General features: G+C 39.6%; 1 protein-coding gene across 1 annotated transcript in view; it reads right to left on the bottom strand.

Moving 5' to 3' along the window:
- Nucleotides 1-23,475, bottom strand: part of LOC119894361 (cytosolic carboxypeptidase 4) — a 144,311-nt gene extending 120,836 nt beyond the window's left edge. Inside the window, exons 1-6 of the mRNA XM_038707068.1 lie at nt 23,194-23,475; nt 19,743-19,806; nt 18,311-18,457; nt 14,551-14,682; nt 12,465-12,558; nt 2,790-2,827 (exon numbers count right to left, since the gene is read on the bottom strand). Of these exons, the coding sequence (XP_038562996.1) occupies nt 2,790-2,827; nt 12,465-12,558; nt 14,551-14,682; nt 18,311-18,457; nt 19,743-19,806; nt 23,194-23,250 (532 nt within the window). The 5' untranslated portion in view covers nt 23,251-23,475. The remainder of the gene's footprint in view (nt 1-2,789; nt 2,828-12,464; nt 12,559-14,550; nt 14,683-18,310; nt 18,458-19,742; nt 19,807-23,193) is intronic.
- Between the last annotated feature and the right edge of the window lie 334 nt (nt 23,476-23,809).

The raw sequence follows: 23,809 nt of genomic DNA, 5'->3' as shown, positions 1-23,809 counted from the left end.
GTTTACTATTAGGGTTCGGTTGATCAGCCGGATAGAGGTGATCATGGGTCCACCGGTGTGGCCCTCATCTTCATCAGATGGCCCAGTTTGGTGCAGCCAGCCTATCTGAGATTAACTCGCAGACAGCAGTGTCTTTATGATAATAAAAAAAACTTCCTTAAACAAAACCATGCCTGTGATCTCGTTTATAGCATGTGGGAACTTAAAAATATGCCATGCCTACAGTACAGAGCTGTAAAAAAGTGTTAGTCCACTAAAGTCCATGTCCTCTGGTTGTAAGAGGAAAGGCTGTTTATCATAGCCTAATCGCCCAGCTCTCAAACCAGGACAGGTCGCAGTTATACAGCAGTCCTTGTGCAGGCCGGAGTCTATATGCTGCTTTGTTCATTCTTGATGAAAAAGAAAGGTTTTTGTGTCCTACCTGCTCACCAACAGAACCTCCTCCACACTAATGTTACTATCCAGTTGGACTATCCTTACTGCCTGCCGGACGGACGGAGGTGGCTTTTCCACAATCAAAAACCTCCCAAAAAACACCTGGCCAAACCACTCAACCCCCGGCCAACACTCGCTAGAAGTTTTACAGTTACCTACTGTAATCATGCACATATAGTACAGATGGAGAAAACAGAGAGAAATCCAAAAAACAGGGGCAGAAAACAAATCAAAACTCTACATCTGCCACTCACGCTCAACAGAAATGGAAAAGTCTGTCCACCGCTCCGGCCCAGACAGATACATCTCAACAAGTGAGGAACCGTGGAAAGTGTGCCAACTAAATGCACATGATTTTTTACACTCAGTTTGCAATTCAGTAACACACTTCTAGCAAAACTGTACTGCTGAAACAATACTGGTACTGGTTCAGTAATATGCACTATAAAGTCTGTTCCAAAATAATTGGACTTCCGGTCAGAGACTGTAGAGTACTGTTCAGCTAAGAGCACAAACCCACTTTGTAAATATGGTTACTCCAAATAACTTCATCACAGTGAGTCTCCCTGCTTTGGACGAAGCAGCTGTACAGAGTTTCAAAATAAATTCAGATTGTGTACAAAAACTGAGGAATACACATTCATACTCTACAAATTTGGGCGTGTGTGAGTTTTACTGTATTGCATAAATGACAAAACTTTTCAACTATTGCAAACTACTCTGCCCTGCACACAGAAAAGTGTTTTTTATTTATACTGTCAGTGCGTATCAGCTGCTGCTCGTACTCATTCAAAGACATTTGTGTGTAGGGGAGAGGGGTGTGGTTGGAACACATGTGTTTACTCCAAATGGCCCCAATTGAATCCTCTACAAGAACATCACAGACCTCATGACTACCGGGGTAGGTTGTAACACATGCTGGGCTAAGTTTTAAGACAAAACATGCAAAAATCGATGCCACACCATTTGATGTGCTTCAAAATCAGGTACAGTAAAATAAAACAATGTTTTCTCTCTATCTGTAACAGTATGATAAACTCGCTTGTGTGTGTGTGTGTGTGTGTGTGTGTCAGTGTGTCTACATTCTTAATCAGAGTCACAGTCAGTGCGTGAAGTCGGTCGGTACCGGCACTTCCACATTTTACTGTTTTGCGTACCAGGACTTTTTCTTGCATGCCGGCACTTTTCAAAAGCTGCCGGTACTCTTTTCTGCCCTCTCTACCAGCAGAGACTGAGTAGTGAAGAGATGTGATGCCGACATGTGAACAACATATGAAGGAGGAGTACTGGTCACAGTTCTGACAAATTAATGCTGGTAACCCTGGAGAGGATGGGTTGCAACACTTTTAAAAGAAGTGGGGTGGCAATCGCAAAGTGGATAAGACACATGCATTTGGTGTGGGAGACCTGGGTTTGATTCCCACTGTGACATCTACCAATGTGTCCCTGAGTAAGTCACTTAACCCCCTTAACCCCCTAAAAAGGTCACCTACAGGACTAATAATTATATTATGATTATTGTTATATTACAACCCACCCCACACCGGTCAGCCATTGTTCGGCTAGCTGTAGTGGTTATAAACAGCAGGGGAAAATGCATTGTGTCTTGCCTAAGATCTATATAATCTAATAAATCAAACAATTTTATCTGCAATAGTCTTGGTCAAAAAAATTACTTTTTTACCTGAAAATCAAGTTTTTTTCCTGTATATATTCTGAATGTGCCTCTACAGCCTACAGCCATGCCTGATCAGGGAGGAAGTAGGTAAATACTGACTCCAATCTTATCTGTAATTGATGGAATTGGTTTTGTTACAGCTCTCCCCAAGTTACAACCATACCCGGCCTCCCCTACCGTAATGATGCAAAAACACTAGTTTTAGAAGAGTTTAAAGAGTTTTGCAAGAATTGTTTGCTTTTGCCAGATATGTGCTTTTTTTGGTGTAAGGTTCTTTGATTAGTGTGTATAGTGTGATTAGTGTGTTTTACAAAAATAGCCAATAGTTTCAAATATTTTAAGCAATCAGAAAAATGTGTTTGATGCTTTGGTTTATGACCAAATACTTGCAGAACTAATGACATTCCCAATCTAGAGGAAATGTATTTTCCTATTTAAGTCCACTGTAGTCCTTTCACAGTATATTATAAATAAGTGAGATGCCACGCTATCCCACCATCAGCACTTATCCATGGAATAAGAGAATTACATAATTAAACTAGAAAATGGCCCAAGAATCACAAGTATTGTCAGTGTGCCCCCGAAGAAGAGGCACACTGACAATGTTGTGCAGTAATGATGATGATGGTGATGAGACCATGCTGGTGAATGATGGATGAGGTCATGAAAAACTTACTTGTGCACAGCAGAGCAGCAAAGGCATTAATGGCTGCCCTGGAAAAGAAACAGAGTGAGCAGTTAGTTTCTTGAACATTTTAATTAACACGCTCTTTAATTTGATGCAAACACAGTGTGTATATGGTACACTAGTGTGACAAATGAGTGTGTGTTTGTGTGTGTGTATGTGTGTGGGGGCGGGGGTGTTTGTATGTCATATAGTCAGTTAAATGTGTGGATTTTCTGTAGTTGTCAGCTTTGCCTTTGAGTCATTAGCATATTCTTTGATATAATATGAAAATTCAAGAAAATCAATCTCTTGTCCATCTTATGAAATGTCAAGTGTTAAACTGTATTTGACATATTTTACTGTTATCAAACTGTATTTGATATCATATTGTTTGATATTTATTTTTAAAAATCTGTGTAAGAATCTTGTTCTAGACTTTTATTACTTAAAATGACTCATCCCTTCTTTCAACATCCCCTACTTTGTCCCTTTTGCCTTCTTTTTCTTTGTTTGCCCCTCCATCACTTCCCTGCTTCCTTCTCCTCCCCTTACCATTCTCCCCCCCCCTCTTCATGGCTTGTTGTCTTCTGTCCTTTCCTCCTCTGTCCTTTCCTCCTCTCCCCTTCCATCCCTGTCTTCTTCCCATCACCCTTATGTGTTTCTTCCACAGGGACCACAACATGTGACTTGACTCCACACTTCACATGGGTGGTGATAGATAGACAGCCCATAGTGTTGGCCTTGCATGATATGTGTGGTGGTGGTTTGGGAACTCGAGAAGCTGTATTATTGATGTTCTTGTTGGTTGGGGGGGGGGGGGTGCATACTGAGATGAAGAATGTAGCACTGTCCAGTGTAGTATTACTAGCAGCAAGTAAACCAGGGTGTCACTAACAGGGGGTCCACAGGGTGACGAGAGGTCACAACCTCAGGAGGTATTGAGAGCCACAAGGGTTCATGCAATGTTTACTGAAGATGGGAAATACTACACTCTTTAACAGGATGTGCCATATTTATAGACATATTCAGAGGGACAACACATATAGGTGTGTCATTTATCATTTCTGTGCATTTTACAACTAAGGGAGATAAAATAAGATAAAACTAATTAATAGTTTTCCAAATCTCAGTGCTCACAAGCAGTATAATCCATGAGATGTATGTAAAATATCAGAAATAATTTATCATTGGTCCTTTTGGTTGGGTTAGAAGAGAGATGGACCAGACTTTGCTGGAATTAAAACCTTCAAATAAAATATATTTGATGTTGGAGTCAGCCAGCGGGAAGATGATAGTGTCAGGATAAGGTTGCCCTATTTACTGGGAGCACATCAAGGATTTACCTGGATTCCCTGAAGAAAGGTGCACACTACACACAATCAGCTGTGCCATAATTATTTGAGATGGAGAGAGTTGGGGTACATGGAGTTTACTTGTTAACTGAATAGGCAGGCATGTAGTGACTGAACAAGTGTATACACCCAGCCTTAAGCAGATGCATTTAAAACTGCACATCCTCTGTAAATCCTTCTTCTGTTTCTAAGACACTTGAACATGTTGTTTTTGTCTGCTTATCTCCTCCAGAGCAACCTCCTTCACGTAGTCTGGATTCAAGGCAGGTCCCTTAACTGAGACGCTCCTAGAGCAAACTCCCTCTCCTCTATCCTCAAACAAGGTTTGCTACCCTTTTGTTTTTCATCAGAAATACAGTCATTGGAAAAAAAGGACAGGGTTTTTGGATTAAAGAGCAGCGGACCTTAGAATCCACCCAGGCAGATCCCCATACCAGGCACGACAACAGGTGCTGTGACCACTCAGAGGACAGGAAAGAGAGCAGGGATAGCAGCCATGTTGGCCCAGCTTGGACTTAGGTGTAATTTATACTTTTGCGTCAAATCAACGGCGTAGGTGATGGTGTAGGTTACGGAGCAGAGGTTATGTCGTCGCCGGACGTGCACCTCCTCAAAAATGTAACTACACGTCGAGTCGACGTGGACCGTAAGCTCTGTGATTGGTCGGCTGTTGGCCTCGCAACGCCTCCGAGCCGACCGGAAGTACCCCGTGCTTTGAAGTAACATTTGCTAGCGGCCAAAACGGCGGCTGTAACACGGTGGATCAATATATTTGGCCGTCGCAACCTGAGCGAAATGACTCGTTTCACTATCAGAATGTGATCCATTCAGTCGATAACATTTGAAAAGGCTACACCAGCCGCACGTTTAGCGGAGCGCTAAACCGGAAGTTAGCCTGCTCGGCCGGTAAAAGTCGACACAGTGGACGCTAGGGCTGGGTGGTATTTCGGTATATAATGTATACCGATAATGATAATGTAATAATAATGTAATAATGTATAATGTATAATGTATACCGATAATTTTGTAAGAGATATGACATAATACCGTTTATATCAATATAGTTTGATGTTGAGTTAATTTCCGTAAAGTCCTGCCAGCGTTTGCTCTTCTCTCTCCCCCACCGTGCAGCCCCACACCTCCCTCTGCGTCTGCACGCAGTCGTCTACTCACAAACTCTCAGCAACATGGAGGGAGACACAGTGCTGGTCGACACTGTTAAAGACCTGGCTTGCAAAAAGAAAAGCACGGTTCATTCAGTGTTTCCCACACATACACTTTACTTCGGCGGGCCGTGCAGGTTAGGCGACACACTGTTGCATTTATCAGAGAAACACAGTGATTACGTTACAATTCGCGACACTGTGGATATTTAATTAATAAATTTATATAAGAGCGGACCAGGTAACACACCAGTCAGATGTCATTCGTTAGCTACCACGTTGGTTTTGTTTTGATAGGCTATGTCATCAATACGTCCTCACAACATTCAGCTCAGCTGCTGCTGTGAACGGAATCACTGGAGGAAAAGAAGACAAGTTCTGTTTCTTTTTGGTGACTTTAAATAGCCTAGCCTACTACTGATGGAGAAAGTTACCGAAGCGGACAAACAGGGAGAGAGAGAGGGTAAAGCACCTTTTCCACTGCACGGTACCAGCTCGCCTCTAATCGTCTTTTTTTGGTTTTCCATTTTGTAAAAGTTGTACTTGTACCTGCTACCGGGTACTTTTTTCGTATCACCTCCGTCTTATCTGTCTTTACATTCTGAGTAATGTTGAAACGTTTTAACTTATATCAAGAGACAGCTGTTTGTGTGTGTCGCATTGAACATTACGTCGCGGCAGTTGTGTGTGCCATCGCTATGACGACCATCTAGATTGAGGGGTGCTATCTCTGGGTACTATCTGCAATGGAAAACGGAGGACGGCCAAACTGAGTTGAGTCAAGGCGAGTTGAGCTAGTTCTGGTAATGGAAAAACGGCAGAAGAAGCGGGAAACGCTGACGTGTTTGCGGCAGAGACGTTAGGTCTGTGAGTGGGAAGAGAACTGAAGGAGGCAAATTCAATAAGTGAGTGATACTTATGATGTAGGATGAAGTATAAGTAAAACGGTGAAATAAGAAACAAGCTAAGTTACTAAAAGTAGTAAAAACATGCCCGCTAAAACCAAGACCTTCGTATCAACATACCGGATCAAGCACTGTTTACATCGATGATGCTTGGTGCTCAAACACAGTCAAGATGGACACTGTTTCCCAAATGTCAGGAATGTAGATGAAAACCACATTTTCATCTTATTGTTGCCTTTTTCATTCACCCAACATGCAAATTCAAGAAACGCACTGCATGATGTTGAATGGGTATGCATTTTATGTACAAATGTATATTGTATATAAATAACTGTATATATTGTTTTACTGTTTTACATGTTACCATATTTTAATATACATTTCACAAAATATACATATGTTATGTGTGTGTAGCATAAAGGGACTACAAACATTAGTTCGTTTTACCACCTTGTGTTGTATAATGATAAATAAACTACCTGTCGACTACGACTGTCCCCTTGACAAAAGCGATTTTAACCATTTGAGATTAATGCAGTCAAACACCAATGTTATTTTTTATTTTTGTAAAGCAGGTCAGATATCATATTGTGTTCAGAAGTTGTCACATGACATATTGTGCATCCAGCTGCTGCTGTTATCACATGGTGCATCAAAGCACTGGATCAAAATCAACAGTAGTGAAATTCTCCTTCACACCAGTAGTAACTAATCATACACTATACAGGAATGTTCCCCCACCTTATCTTCAGCTGTATTTTTACTGGCACCTGCCATGCTTTTGAGGTAAATAGGTCTACATTCCAGTGGGGCACTTTAAAATAGAAGTGCTGAGCAACTGACTGTTGTGAAATATGTGAAGAGACATACTATATAACAGATGATTTATTGCTGGATGCAGTGATGTTTGGATATGGTGTTGGATTGTGGTTGGCTGGCAGCCACATGGCTGGAGTTTCCCCTCATAGAGTTCACTATACCTGCTGGGCCAGATGGACTGGCTTCTGCGCATCATGATCAACAGGGAAACAGAATTTGTTAGGGGAAAGAATATTTAGAGATGACGATTAAATTGTTAAGGATGTGATTTAGGCTGACATTATTAAAGGTGTGCATGTGGTCAACATTTTGCATTGTGCTGTAAATGATAAAATGGCCTGCAAATGGAAAGGTAACTGGTGAACCATAAGGTCAATCAAAATCAAAATAGTGGGAACAATAGCACACTTTTTGAGTGCAATGTTTGAGTTTTAATGCATTGTGGGTGAGTCAGCACAGGGGAAATGAAGAGTTTATGCATCCTTGCATTACAAACTATTCATGAATCCAAACCTGTCAGGAAAGTCATTCAAAGTAAAATATTTCCTTTGTGGCCGACAGTAACTGGGACAATCTAAAGGGCTTAGTAAGTGTGGTGCCTAGCAGTCTTAACAGACAGAAGTGAGGGATGAACTGCTGCTGACAGTTGAGAATAGATGGACAGATTTAGTTGTACAGCTTTGGACAGTCTGACTGACTTTACTGCTTTAAAAGTGTGGACGGCAGCCAACCGGCATATCTAACGGTCGCCATATCACAGCTATAATTGAATAAATCACTGTGACAGACATGTCTAACTGACTCTCACACTTAAGGGAAATAGCATATCTCCTGCCTCGTTGCTCTCATTACATTACAAGAATTCACAGCTGCCAATTCTTACAAATGATCCAAAGTAGCAGCTGGCTTTGAAATGTGGAATCCCAGAGTCTTGTAATTGTATTAGAACAATTAACAGATGACTTCTGCATGGAAATGATACAGAAAACTCACCCTTAGGACTATACATTTGTGATGTCAGAGCATCTGATTTCCTCACTCCACTGGGGAGTTTCATGTTCACTAGTGGCGGATCAGGGGCTGGTATGCCTGGCATTGATCCAGGCTGAGAGGACAGTACTCCTGGTGCCATTGGCATGCTTCAGTGGGTATACTGGAGTACGCTGGCTATTTAAGCCAAATGCCATCAGTTGTAACACAGACAGATGGGAAAAGGACAGACGATCCAAAAGAAAAAGGATGGTGGCTAAAGTGCGAGGTAGGGTCAACGCATGACTCAGGAAAAATGATGATGTGTTGAGATAAAGAATATGTTGATATAATGATGATGTTTCTGGTAGCACTTTACATTACAGCTCAGTAATAACATGGTAATAGTTTGATACTTTGAAACGATGTAACAGTGTACCACGGGTAAGGCCAAAACAAAGGGTGGTAATGAGGAAACACATTAAAAGATAGCAACAATGAAAAAACTTATAGTAATATTATAGTAATATTTTGGTAACAGTAGTGTAACCTAACAATTAAATGGTTGTATCAGTGCAATTGTTTGGATGAAAATGGCAATATGGAGACATTAATGTGGTAATAACCTCATAATAATGATTTAATGTAGGTTTTCACAATAGAGTTGCGTCCTGCTTTCAGAGAATTAATTGTGGCATTCCACAAGGCTCTGTTTTGGGCCCCAAGTTATTTTTGTTATATATAAACGATATTTGTAAAGTGTCGGATGTTTTAAATTTGATTCTTTTTGCGGATGATTCAACAATTTATTGTTCTGGCCCAAATCTTACAGAGCTTGTGTTGGTGGTAGAGAAAGAATTATATAAACTAAAGAATTGGTTTGATTTGAATAAATTGTCATTAAATTTAAATAAAACTAAATTTATGGTATTTAGTAATAAAGAGATAAATAATGAGATCAGGATTACTATTAAAGATAATCATATAAAATTCCTTGGAGTAATTATTGATTGTAAAATGACATGGAAACTGCATATTTTTAACGTTCAGAAGAAAGTATCAAAAACGATTGCAATTTTGTATAAGTTGCAATATACTTTGAACAAAAATGCATTACATTTACTTTATAGTTCACTTGTCACACCATACTTAATGTATGGTATTGAAATATGGGGAAATACATACAAAACTAGAACCAATCCAATTTTCCTATTACAAAAGAAGGTTATCAGATTATTTAACTATGCACCTTATAATTCACCAAGTAATTTACTGTTTCATCAATCAAAAATTTTGAAGTTTTATGACTTAGTTGATTTGTATACGTTAAAGTTTATTTATCAAGTCAAATATAATAAAACTCCTAAATGCTTGCAATTATTATTTACCCAGCGAGAAAGTAAATATAATCTTAGAGGATTATGTATATTTAATCAACCACAAGTACATTCTACATTAAGAGAACACTGTTTATCAAATAAAGGAGTTAAATTGTGGAATAGTTGCTGTAATGAGTTAAAACAAGCCATGTCTATTTTTCAGTTTAAAAATATCTACAAGAGAATAACATTGGAAAAATATTTATTAGAATGAAAATAATTAAATAGGCTTGTTTCTGGTGTGGACAATGGTCCACTAATGTGTTACTGTTAATTTTACGAACAAATGTTGGCATTAATGAGTTGCATTTATGATTCTAAAGCTAAGGGCAGGCACAATAAGCTTTAGCTTCTGCCTGCACCTGGTCATCTATAGTGTTTATGTTTTGAATGATTTGATTAAATGATCTGTAAATGACCAAACCGAAATAAATGAATGAATGAATATAATGGACGACTATCAGCATAATATCTTCAAAATCACATGAACATTCTTGGAAGTCAAAACTGATAATTATCATATTTATTATATTTAGTGCTGCTTTTTTCAAGTCGACTAGTCATTGTTTATTCAAGCCATTAGTCAGAAGTTGGTGCACGTTTATGATATTAATTTATTATTTAATGATATTTTTTTGACGCATCAGAAAATGGGTTGAGTTCCAGTGCTGAGAAACAATTTTTACGTTAAACATGGTTAACACTGTGCGCATGTAGATGCAGCAGCCAGTGGCTTCTTCAAACTTTGCTACACCTTTATTTTATTTTTTTATCTGTTTTTATTACCTATGACAGAAATATAGTCATTGTAAAATGAAGAGGGGTTTTGGATTAAAGAGCAGTGGACCTTAGATGATCCACAAGCCTGATCGACTGGACCAGGCACATGGGTCAGGTGATCGCACAGAGGACAGGTAAGAGAGCCGGGGTAGCATCCATGTTAGCCCAGCTTGGACTTAAAGTGTAATTTATACTTCTGCGTCGAATCGATGGCGTTGCCTCGCAATGTCTCCGAGCCGACAGGAAGTGCCCCGTGCTTTGAAGTAACTTTTACTAGCGGCCAAAAGAGCGGCTGTAACACGGTAGATCAATATATTTGACCGTCACAACCCGAGCGAAATGACTTGTTTCACTGTCAGAATGTGATCCATTCTGTCGATAACATTTGACAAGGCTATAAAAGGCGCATGTATACAGTTTTACCCCATTCACGTTAGCAGAGGGCTAAACCGGAAGTTAGCCTACTCGGCCGGCAAAATTCACCACAATGGACGCTGTAGCGCTAATGCTGACTAGCGTTTGGGGGCGTAACTGCAGAATGACAGAGACACCAACGCACAGGTATAAATGCATGGCTACTTGCACGTACACCCTAAGGATGAGTATAAATCAAGCTTAAGGCTGCTTATTTTCAATTTTAAGGTTTTCAGGTGGTCATATTTGTAGCAAACTGTGAGCTCTAATCAGGAAGGCTTTTAACGGGTGTATTCTTTTTTTTACTGCTTGTCCTATGTGTACATACTGGTTGTCTTTTCTGTTTATATTGTATGTTGTGTGATGTGAGCCTGTGGCAATTGAGTTTCCCCATTGATTAATAAAGTTTCCTAATCTAATATTAAAGTCTGATCTGGACAAAATGGGACTCATGTTGGCCAAGCAACAGAAATCAGAGACTGCTGTGCCCACATCTTCACAGAGACCTGCTCATCAACATCCTGGATCAAGCACTTGACCGGTGGACCGTGCTCCGAGCTGTCAGAGCACAAGACTCCGGCAAGATGAGAGGATGTGTTTACATCGATGATGCTTGGTGCTCAAACAAGTGGATTCTGTTTCCCAAATGTCCGACTTTTTAATGTGAAGATGAAACCATATTATTATTTCTGCTGTTTACAATTACCCAGATGCAAATTCACAAAATGCACTGCAGAATGATTGGGTGTATACGTGTTTGCATATAGGCTATGTATATAAATAACGGTATATCAGGCTAATTTATTAATTTATTAATTATTTTCCTATATTTCTTTACTATTTTTACCAACTTTTAATTGTCTGTTAAGTTCTGTGTGTGTAGCATGAAGGGACAACAACCTTTTTTTTTGTATTTTCAATTTTCACAGTTAGCTTTGTATATATTAAAAGTTCACAGTGTAATATTTAGGAGGATCAGAGATATAATATAATATCAATATAATATCCATAACTATGTTTTCAGGGGTGTTTAAAGACCTTACATAATTAGATGTAAAAAAAGAAGGGACAAATGGAGGACCACACTAATTATTGAGCACAGGAACTGAAAGAGCGTTTCTGCCACCATAGCTTCTCCTGCCCGCTTTGAAAGGGAGAGGGCAAGTGGTGACTGATGGTTCATTCATGTGGTGTCAGATTTGAATCTTTTTTTCCTCCTTAAATCCATCCATCCATCGTCAACCGCTTATCCTGCATACAGGGTCGCGGGGGGCTGGAGCCAATCCCAGTTGACATCGGGCGAAAGGCAGGGTACACCCTGGACAGAATCGCCAATCCATCGCAGGGCCACACGTAGACAAACAACCACTCACACTCACATCCACGGACAATTTAGGGTCACCAATCGACCAAGGCTGCAAGTCTTTGGACGGTGGGAAGAAGCCGGAGAGAACCAACGCGGACACGAGGAGAACATGCAAACTCCACACAGAAAGGCCGGGGCAACCGGGGTTTGAACCCACGACTTTCTTGCTGTGAGACGACAGTGCTAACCACTGCACCAGATATCAAAATTTAACTATGTTACCATATTGATACCAAAATATTACTATAATATCACTAAATAGTTTTTCCTCGTTGCCATCTTTAAATGTGTTTCCCATTATTGCCGTTTGTTTTTCCCTCTCATTACACTGTTACATAAATGTCAGTATAATACTACTCAGATATACCCATTGTTAATTCCAGGTTTTTACCAGGTTTTTACCTTGGTAAGTACATGGTATAACTTAATATTTTACAGATTTATTGTCAATGTATCACCATGTTATGGCATATGTCACAAAGAGATATATGTAGGTGGTCATTGTCACAGATTTGTAGAAAGCCTGGGTATACATACTTGATGGTGGGCAGATGTTTGGTGCTATACTGAGGGATGAGGCTGTAGATGACATCTAGTCCATGGTTTTCTCCTATTAGGTTTGCTGTAGAAACTGTAAAGTGAACACATAACAACTAAAAATATGAATTCTAACACAGAGGAAAGTGCAGCGTTGCCGAGCTACTCAACAAAGACAGTAAACATGGGTGCTCTGCACGACTACAGCGATCTGAAACCACAAGATTTTCCAAATAAAGGGTGGAAGTCTTTTTGTCAGATGGTGGAAGATTTCAGCAATTTAAGTACTGTTTTATAAGAACCCAGCCTTGTTTTCTCTTCATCCTCTCATGCCTATTTTGGTTTCCTTTCACTGGTTGCTAGTTTGTTTGAATTTTCATTGATTATATCCAGGGCTTTACATGGTTTGGCTCCACATTTCATCACTGAACCTTCACTGTCTCAGAGGCTTCTTCAGCTGGCCAGTTAAGCCTTTTAGATAAAAATAAAAGGTGTGATGGGTGTTTAACTCCGCTGGCAATTCAGTCTGGAATATTACGTCGTCATTCTGCTGCCACAGTTTCTGATTTTCGCCCACTGGTTAAATTACACGGATATCTGTATGTGCCTCACACCAACTAAACTCGGAGTTTGAGTTGCTCCCATCTTACCATCGATTTAGGGTCCTGGTGGGCCAGAACATATAAAAGAGCTTTTATTCCTCATGCCATACAGGCAATAAATGCAAAATATAATAAATAAATAATAATAAATGAATTTTAAATGTGTTCCCTTGTAGGTTGTAACCTACCTAATTTCCATTTGTCCCTCTTTCTGCTCATGGCACAATTGTTGTATGTTTAATGGTGGTATTGTGTTGTATTGTTAATGTGCAATAACTATAGTCAGCTTTTTGTTGCTCTGTCTCTGCAATTATGTGTAAAGCGTCCTTGGGTCTCGTGAAAGGCGCTATATACTGTAAATATAAGTTATAATTATTATTATTATTATAGTGTCATGGTTGTATTTCAGTGTTTTTGTTAAGTCAAAGACATATTTCCACTACGGTGGACAAAAAAGTCCAGTCTAATCTATTTTAAATCTTTCTTAATGAAATGCATCATGTTCAGCATGTCCTTGTGTTTATTTTATCTGTTAAAATAGTCTGTTATTCTTAATGTTATTTTTTTTTCCTGACTCAAAATAAATTGTTTTTTCAACTTCCACATCTCTGATTCTATCTGTGGGCTTGTCTGTGCTGGTGGGAACGCTCTTGTTTTGAGGCTGTGAAATTAAATGAGAAACTGAGTCTGAACTGAAGGTATTTCATGAATGTGCTCTTTGGGTGAAGTCCCGAGGTGGTGTTTTCAATAATTTGGACTGTAACCTGGTCGAGCTTCTGGCTCAGTTTCATAATCATGATGTTTAATAATAACCTCTTTCATACATTGTCTTAATCTTCATTTGTTGGTCTAATATTGTTGTTTTGGTTATTGTCTGTTTTATACTGTTATAACTGTGTTATGCTGTTCTGAAAAGTAAAAAGTGCATATACAGATAAAATAATATTTTGTCATTTTAATTAAATTAAAAGTAATGAATAAAGAATACTGTCAGTCCCACCTAAGCAGAAGTTTCCTGACTGAACTGGCATGTGTTTTAGATGGAGAGGTATCCTCTCTGTTTATATGTATATGTGCAGGCAGGACTGTTTTTATGGACTATTATGGTATAAAACTGGTAACTACTGCTGTCCTTATGATATTGTCTAAAGACATCCAAAGCAGACTCAGGAGGGCAGATTGCCACTTCACTGACATCTAGTGGTTGAACACTGCTCAGAGTCATGTCTTTGAGTGCTTGCTGCACACAATGCTGAGCTGCTGATCAGATACCAGCCAGGTTATTTTGACACTGTTTTTTACAGTTTAATAAAAGTAATAATGATAATAGGAAAGGTAAAGCAAATGCCAAATAAATAGTTAATGCAAAAAATTGTCAAGCTGGAAGTAAGAAGACAGTGAGAGGACAGTGTTTCGAGTTAACATGAACCATAAACCACTTTGGCTGCCAACTCCATACATTAAGTATGTGTGTGTGTTGGTACCTGATGAAGAGAAGACTTGGATGACCCAGAGGCAAGCTGCAGCCCTTGTGGCGTTTTCGATGTTGTGTTTGAGCAGATTCAGAGTAAGAAGCACAGCTCCAGCTTTCTCTGCCTTCATACCTATACGCCGGTCTGCAGAAAGACAAATATATATTCATGAATGACATAGTAATGTCAAAGTGAACAACGTACAATCAGCAGACCAATGTATTTTCAGAGCTCAATATTCATCATCCTTGCAGCAAAATTGCCTCTTTTAATTTTAAAGTGATTGTTGTATAGGCACTGGCATGCCCACTGCAATACATGTTTGATAACTGCAAATAAAAACCCAATACTCAGTCCTCAAACATACAGTAAGCCCCAAAATAAGAGTCCTGCCATTGCCTTCCAAAATTATCCATACATTTGCCGTCTCACTCCCATGTCATCATATACCACGTGTGTCACGGCCCTCAGCATCTCATACAAAGTACCGGTCTACGGCAACCTGTTAACCTCTTTCGACTCAATTCATACAAGTCCAAGTCAAGTCTCAAGTCATAGCACTCAAGTCCCAAGTTGAGTCCCAAGTCCAGACCGATCATGAGTTGCAATCAATTTGGCTTACAATTTAACATCGCTGCTAGTGTAGCTACTGTTCTTTTTATCTGGTATTTATATTATGGTTATTATAAGTTAGCAGAAATGATTAATTTATGTTTCGAATGTTTGTCATCACTAGGCAGCAGATAGGGCTATCGGTACATTGGTAATTGTATGAGTTATGCCTATATTTAATACATGTCTTTTCTACTTTTTTCATCTTAACATAAGCTCCTTTGGGATCTGAGAGATACCTGTTCCTGCCTGCACACATGACAAATTGTGACAAAGATGGTGCGTTAAGGCTTCAGGGGAGGTCATCCTATGCAGTGTGACCACATTTGACTCACATTGGATGGCCAGTTTATCACAGAAGAGAGAGAGGACATCTCAGTGGCACTGGGCCTCATCCTGTGTGTATATTTTGTTTGGAATCCAGCATCCTGAAGGACTGAAGAAGACACTGACCTTTTTGGAGTGTGTTGTATTGAAATGAAGGATGCAGTTGGACTTCCTGTCACAGTAAAAAAAGTATACAACTTAATCTGTGGGTTGACTGTAGGACTCAATATTCTCTCTTTCTGGATGGCCAGTTGAAGAGAACAAGCACTTTTCCACTGAACTGGGTTTTCTATTTTTGAAATCCTGAAGGACTTACAAACATGTTATTGTGCTGTTGACAGTGACCGATACTGCAGGACTTCAACTGTATTAGCCAGTTGCAGTAATTTTACTAATAAAGACTATAGATTTTCTAAATAGAGTGAAGTAAACTACTAAAGTAGGCTTATACACGAATAGACCAAAAAGAGACCTGCCTACTGGGCTACAGAAGATGTTTGTTTTTACTTATTTTAAAATGTACACATTATAGCTTGTCTATAAAAGTGTGTGTGTTTGTCTTTTTTTTTTCCTGACTTGTCAACTCTGAATTTACTTTCTGTTGAAATAATGCATTAAAAGGGTAATTTTGTTTCTCAGTAAGTATTTAGTACAGGACTTGGAATTTTTTTGAACCATGATTTGGTAACAAATGATTATTGACACTTTTTAAATTATGAAGTTGTCATTTAAAAGCATATTGACTCTGGTAGTATCTGGCATGACTTAAGGGCCCCACTAGCTCAAAATGTAAACTATTCATAGCATGTAATGGTTCTAAATAGCCCCATTTGACAAATGTGCTATAAAGCTGTTTTAAAACTAGGTGCTATATAGCGCCAAAAGATGTTCCCCTATGATTACGAGCCAATGAACCACTATTAGTGCTATTTAGCACCTTTTTTTGTTTTTAGTGTGTATTGAATAAAGCATTAGCCTGTACAGAAAGAAGACAGAGGCATAGTTTCACACAACAAATTTCATGAATTAAATTAAATGTTAATGTAGGACTGCTAATTATTTTGGTCAATATTGAGATCACAATTAGGCTATCTAACAGGATTACTCACTGCCTTAGGAAACATTAACTATTGAAATGTAACACTTTCTTTTTAAAATCTAGGCTATTACTCAAAAATCCCAAATAGTCCTTGAAACAGCAGCATCTAGTGTGCAAGAGGACGACAGCAGCACAGTTTCCCCCAAGTTGACAGCTTTGGGTGATGGATGGGTCACTGAGGGGGCTCCGTGTGTGTGTGTGTGTGTGTGTGTGTGTGTGTGTGTACCCGGAGGGGAGCAGAGCAGGTGACAGGTGAACTACTCGAGTTGACGAAGTTACGTTACAGAACGCTGAAATAAAACCGTGGTTTGTTGGGAGATGCAGTGACAGAAACCAGCGGTGAGAAAACTATAAATCGCTATGACGTTAGAAGACGCAGACACAGTGGATATTTTACAAGAACCGATCAGGTGAAGCAACACTGAACATCTTAGGGAGGGACGAGAGCCTCAGCTGTGAAGGACAGAGGTGCGCTGGATTTATAAAATAAAACCAGTGTCGTTTTGAAACAGCACCCGGCGATATTATCGTTTTATCTTAATGAACTTGTTTTTATAATTGGTGGAAGCAGCTTCACGCAACAGCTGCAGCAGCAGTCTCTCTACACTGTTTCGACCTGACCTTTCTTTCCTCCGTGAGGTGGAGGAATTTAGAAAGTTGCGTGGCGCTGCGTCAGGGCCCCAGCTGTTGTGCATGGATTAGCCTATGCGTAAAATTCCTCCAGCCAGAGGGAACGATCACCAACCGTTCAGAGCGCGCTGGTAGTAGGCCTACTGCACAACTCATTGTAGGCACCAGAGAGGGAGTGGGCCGCTGGGTCAATATTATATTATTGGATTAAAATGATTGATGCATCAATGTAATTTTAACTGCTGGGTATATACTGTTGAGTGGCTCAGTCTATAGTAATTTTATATTAATAATGTGAATCTGTGACAGCAGCTGTCAGATAAGTGTAGTGCAGTAAAAAGAATATATATCTACCCCTAAAAATGTAGTGTCAAAGTAAAAAGCAACAGAAAAAGGAAATAATTGAAAATAGTAATAGCCCCTTAATATTGTAGGCCTACTTAAGTAGAGTACTGGAGTACTTTTTTACTTTCCACTACTGGTTGTAGCCCTGTACAAAAGATCAGTCTTGTTTAATAAAAGTGGCTTGTGAGCTACCACAGTAACTGCACTGTTAAACATCCTTCTGTTGTTCAGTGGCAACTGGCAGTGCTTCTAAAAGCTCCTTCAAACTTTGCTACACTTTTGCTTTTCATCTGTTTTTTCCAGGTTTATTGCTGAAACATGTGTTGCCTACAGACATACAGTCATTTGAAAAGGAAGACGGGGTTTTGGATTAAAGAGCAATGGACCGCAATCCACACGACCAGATAAACTGGACCAGGCACCATGGCAGATAAGGTGATTGCTCAGAGGAGAGGAAATAGAACTGGGAAAGGAGCCATGCTGACCCAGCGTGGACTTAAGGCTGCTCCTAAAGGTCAGGTCAGGACAAAACGGGTCTCATGTCGGAAATCAGAGACCATTGTGCCCACATCTTTACAGTGACCTGCCCCATCAACATCCTGGATCAAGCTCTCAGCGGGTGATCCGTGTAACCTTGTAACACATCCAATTAGTGGGCTGGCTAATATATTTAGTAGAAGCTAACACACCTACATGGCTCTGATGTTTTTTATCCATCACCTCATTGTTTTTACTATTTATCTTTTCATTCATGCTCACCTCTGTGTCCAACTTTAGCCAGCAGGTGCAGCAGTGGCAGCAGGACGGTGTAGTTGGGACTAAAACTGCGGCCGGTGTTGACCAGTGTAGTCAGCAAGGCTTCGCTGCCACCTTTGCTGATCATATAGTGGATTCGACGGTCTGTACCTAAACAGAGAGAGAGAGTGCAAGGATTGACTGTTTACTCGTGTTTCTCCTACTGGGAAGGATTACATGAAACAACACTTGTGCTTTGGCATTGCTATTTTACTACATGTTTGAATCTAAACTGAGGGAGAATATGTTTCTTGGACTTGATCATTTTAATAGCATCTTGCTTCCGTGCTTGTCATTGTGAGAAATAATGCAGGGATCCCATTCCAAAGCAACAGTAGGCCTGTGTCTGTCAGACAGAGGAAATAAGTTTACCTCAAAGGAAAAGATGGAGGGGAGGAATTGTTCACAAGTATAATGGATATAAGTGCTGAAACTGAGAGTCAGCACCTAAACCTCATACCACTTTTATTTCATATCTAATACTGTATGCTGAAGAACAGAGGAAATACTACATGAATTTTGTCACCAAGTGTGCTTCGATGCACCTGTTTTTATGAGCATTTTTCATTTGTGCATAAAAAAACTGAACTGAAAAGTTTATGGACCTGTTGGTGTGTGGATAAACAGCAAATAGAAACAGAGTGAATACGTGAAGCGTGTGACTTAAAATGGAACTTACAGTAAATGTTATATTTCTGTCATGTTTTCCACATGGTCTGCCATAGTTAGAGCTCTTTTTTATGAAGTTATCTTGTTGTGTCCTCTTCTTCTGCCATGGTTGGACGGCACTGTCCGGAGAATTAGCTCTACCAGCTGTTTATCTTTTCAAGGCACCCTATCTCCCTATTGGCTGTCCTGCATGGCTGTCAGGTTTATGTAGTCACAAAGTTAGTTAGTGGGCGGGACATAGAGATTAAGGAGACCATTCTGAGAAGCTGCGGGACATGAGTTTGGAGAAATGTTTTCTGAGTGCCAAGATGGAGAAGGGCCATCAGGTTTCTCCTGTTTCCCCACAAAGTTTTGTTTCATGTACTTACTGAACTGTTTAGTGATATTACAATCAGTGATCAGTCACTAGGATGTAAAAGAAAGAAATGAACCAAAAAACTATAGGCCGAAATGGATAAACAATTATATATTAGGAAATAATAATGTGCAAATAAATTTAAAAAGTTGATTTTCTTTTTGATGCGTAAAAGCGATACATTTCAGTTCAGAACTCTTTGCAACCAGAGGGGTTGCTGATCAGATTTCTCATTGTCCTGCATTGAACAGCTTCCCTCCTCTGATCTCTGTGTTAAAACTGGCTTCTTTGGGCAGCTCTTCACATGATATTGTCATATTGCTGTAAAATTAAGTTAAGCAGTTATGTGGTCAAGAGCTGATCAGAGCTTACCAGCAGACAGAAGTTCATCTAGGACGCTGAGGATATTTAAGGTGCTCTCCACATCTCCTGCATTCTGCAGAGACAAAAAAAAAACAAAGACAGTGTTCTATATATATATATAAAATGCCTAACCTCTATCTGAACTTTATATGTTTGTAGTTTTAGCAGACATGATTGGCCCCTCAGGCCTGTGAGAGTGAGGGAGAAACATACCTGCTCAGCTATTCCCCACAACAAACATGTGTAGGAAACTGTAGAGATGTAGGTTTACATAGACCTATCTGATGTCTCATTTACTCTCCATGTTTCTGTAACACCAATCCTCCCAGAAAAGTTTGTCATCCCCAATGCTCAAAATGGCCTCAGTGTGACTGACGGTGTATTGGCATTGCCAACTACAGTATACGGCTGATTAAATTCTGCAGTTTCAACAGAAATCTTTTAGGGTAGCCAAACATCTCCCTCATTAAAATGTGTGTTGTAGGAACAGCCTCCTCCAGTGGCCAACTATCTGTCTGATATAAATAGCTTAATGTTTTGCTTGCAGTCCTAGCCAACGATCTGCCTGTTAAAATAGAGACAAACAGCGCAGAGTTGTGTTGAGCTGCTGTAATGAGAGACAGTTGCTAAACACAGAGGTAACGGCATCTCTGATTATGGGATGTTATTTCGGATGTAGCGATTAACCAATTGTACCTTCAACCACTTACTGCTCCAGTCGAATAAAACACAGAGCAGTTTGCATTGGGTCGCATGTCTCTGACGGGTGACGGGTTGACCTGGTGTCATGGCTAGCTTGAAACAATTGTAATGTGTGTAAAAGAGAGCCTGAGGTGATTTTTTTGTTTGGGGATTTTTTGCTGGAGCCCTCTGTGCTGCCTTTATTTAATTATATAGTATTATACTAATACACGCATTTATACTAGTTCCTCCTCCAGGTTGTGGTGTGTTGTAGAGCCTCTGCAGTGGACACATGTAGATTTAGCCAGAGCCAGGATGCGGATTGTGCCCATATGTGCTCCTTCTAGCTGCCTGTTTTACTTAAGTCATTGTTATAAATATTGAGGGATGAAATATTGTTCAGTAATCTCAGTAATCTAAACTCTGTGTTACTTGAACAGCTTTCACTGTTTACCTATATTCTTTGTGTGCTCCTACATTTTTTCATTTAGGAGCACATATACTCCTTTGGAAAACAGTCAGCACAGAGCCCTCTTAACGCTGAGAGATAATCAACTACACAACACCTCCATTCATAGTGTTGTTTAATGTCACATGGTTGTTTTAGTGTACTCAAGGTTTTATGCTTATTGTGTAAAACAATATCACAGCATAAAATGATTTGCTTTCAATCATGTAGAGTTTCCGTTGGTGAGTCTGTTTATAGATATGACTATCGAAGTGTGTATATAGAGCTATATACTTTCCCCCACATACAATACTCAAATGCAGCACTGTCAGAGCAAGAACATTCATGCTGAGTAATCATGTTGTGCACCAGCACTGTAATACGTTTGCTTTCATTCTAATGTTCATGTTTCAATTGTATCTTATGTCTGTGCACACATGGGTTTTGCGTCATAGTTAGTTTACGTTTCGGTTTCACACCACTTGATATTCTGCCCCTCCCCATCACTGTTTCATCAACCAATCTCAATCCAGCTGGCTTAACCCTCAAGCTGTATTTACTCAAGTTCTGGCCAGCCATTGGAATCCGATATTTTTAATATGATATCAATCCATCTACCCAGTGTTAGCAACCAAAACATTCAAAGTGTTGTTCAAGTGTTTGAAATGTTTGTGTTTGATAATATTACAAAAATATATATGCAAAGTGCAATGAGAGAACTGCTGTTCTGAATTGGTGCTAAACAAATAAAATTGAGATGAACTCCATGTTGATGAGAATATGGACAGTATAATTTATTTTTTATTTTTTGTCCCCCCACTTACCGAGGCTCCAGTGTCAACCGCAAAAGAAATTATGACAACCTGATATTCCGCATACGCAATGTGGATCAGGTTTGATGCACATTTGATACTTGTTTGATACCGCCATAACCCAAAGCAGGCCTGCAAACTAAAACATGGGCACGAAATTACAAAACCGAATCAAATGACTTTCTATTAAACAAGTGTCTTTTTAATAATAATACAAACATGCAAATACATAAAGTAACTAGACCTCTCTTAGGCTGTGTTTGGTGTCTTCAGGAAAGTTTTTACTTACAATACATATTTGAAGCTATAAAAATGTGTAATTAAAAGGTATCCTGCAAATTATTTTATTTCTTTCCTTTCTTATATTTCTCTCTGTGTGTAATGTGGGTTTATTGCCACATTATTATAGTCCGGCTGACTTTAAAGTCTGGAAGCTTGTCAAATTCAGATGACGATGACAATTTGACAATGCCTGACGAAGATTTCTGTTTGATTAAAATTGATGGCAGCTATTAACAATGCGTTGCTGTTTTCTTTGATTCTTGCCTTTAGTTTGTATTTTTGTCCAGCACCTGTAGATGTATTTTGGATGTGCGTACTCCAGGCTTAATGTCATTTCCCTCTGTCATCACCTTGGCAAACATTGGTGTTAACTTCATACACAGGAAGACGGATTTAATATCAGCTTCTGGTCTGCTAGTTTGAGTTTGATACATGGAAACAGTGGTAAAGAAACTACAAACAACTTGTACCATAGGCAATGGGTTGCTGCTATATTAAATCAAGCAGGTTGTAGTATAAAATAGAGGTGAAGGTTGGCAATATGACTCTAACATTGTTGATCAGCCCGGACTGGATAATCAAGCTTTAGAATGGATGTATCAGTATTTTCACTGCTGAGGAGGCCGGTAAATCAGCTCCTGCTTTAAGCTTTAAGGTTCATCCTTGACTTTGGAAATAGACAGACAACAAAAAAAAGTGAATAATCTATCTCGCAGAGACAAATCTGAAAACCTGTGCTGCATTACTTTTAAAAAGACAAAATAACAGATGCAACTTTGGTCATGGTCCTATCAGAAGAAGTCTATGTCAGATTGAACCTCATGTCCATCACGACTCACGAGTCTTTCTGTGAGAAGCATTTGCATTGAAAAAGAAATTATGTACTCCACTTTGTAGAGCATCAGTGAATTAGAGAGGAATTGGTTGGTAGGGCATATCTACAGTCAGGATGCCACATTGTCTCTTCCACAGTCACTAAATGAATGTACAGTTGTTCAGAAGAGTCCTGCTATAGTTCTTTGACTTCTTACTTGTACTTGAGAAAGGTATTTAATTTCCTTCAGGACATATGCATTATTGTATCAAAAAGAAGCAAAAAGAAGATAACTAATTAAATGTAAAATGGCTAAACATATAACAGCATATAATCAAGTGAGTGGTTAGTTTTGCAACATTGTATTTAAAATAGCAAGAGTAATACTAAACAATGCAAAGTACTCGTACTGTGGATCCCTACCTGCAGAGTGGAAAGGAGGACCTCTAAGCCGCTGGAGGAGCTGGTGGAGGCTGTCATACTTCGTCCTCCTCGCTCTGTGCCGGTCAACCAGTCGGTCAGACAGACAGACAAATACAGGCAGGCAGAAAGGCAAACAAACTGTTAAAAGGAAGACAGACAGATAGACAGACTGACAGGACAGGAGCACTCAGACGGGCAGAGGAAATCCAAAGTGTGTCCCCCCCACCATGCAACCAGTGTCACGCACACACACGAAACGAAAAGTTCTCTCTCACACCAACACGGACGCACACAGACTCCCCCTGACTTAACCTCACTGGGAATACCCACCAGGGCCTGGGAGGTGTGTGTGTGTGTGTGTGTGTGTGTGTGTGTGTGTGTGCATGCGTGTTTTATACTATCTTACCAGACATTATCGTAAAATCGTAAAAACTCCATTGTTCATGTGCTTTCTATTGTAAAATACAAGCCAAGTGTTTTTGCACAGTTTTGTTGGGGGGTTGTTCATGTTGAAGGACACTATTAGATACAACATGAATAAAAGTGGTTAAATGTATGGGTTGTTGTGTCTGAGGGCGCGCATAAGCCTGGGCATGTGTAACCCTATCCCGGCAGG

The sequence above is a fragment of the Micropterus salmoides genome, unplaced genomic scaffold (assembly GCF_014851395.1).
Source record: "Micropterus salmoides isolate LMB-PRFRI ecotype aquatic unplaced genomic scaffold, ASM1485139v1 Ms_hic_scaffold_8, whole genome shotgun sequence".
Classification (NCBI taxonomy): domain Eukaryota; kingdom Metazoa; phylum Chordata; class Actinopteri; order Centrarchiformes; family Centrarchidae; genus Micropterus; species Micropterus salmoides.
The sequence above is the reverse complement of the archived record's forward strand: the minus strand, read 5'-3'. Positions and strand labels throughout refer to the sequence as shown.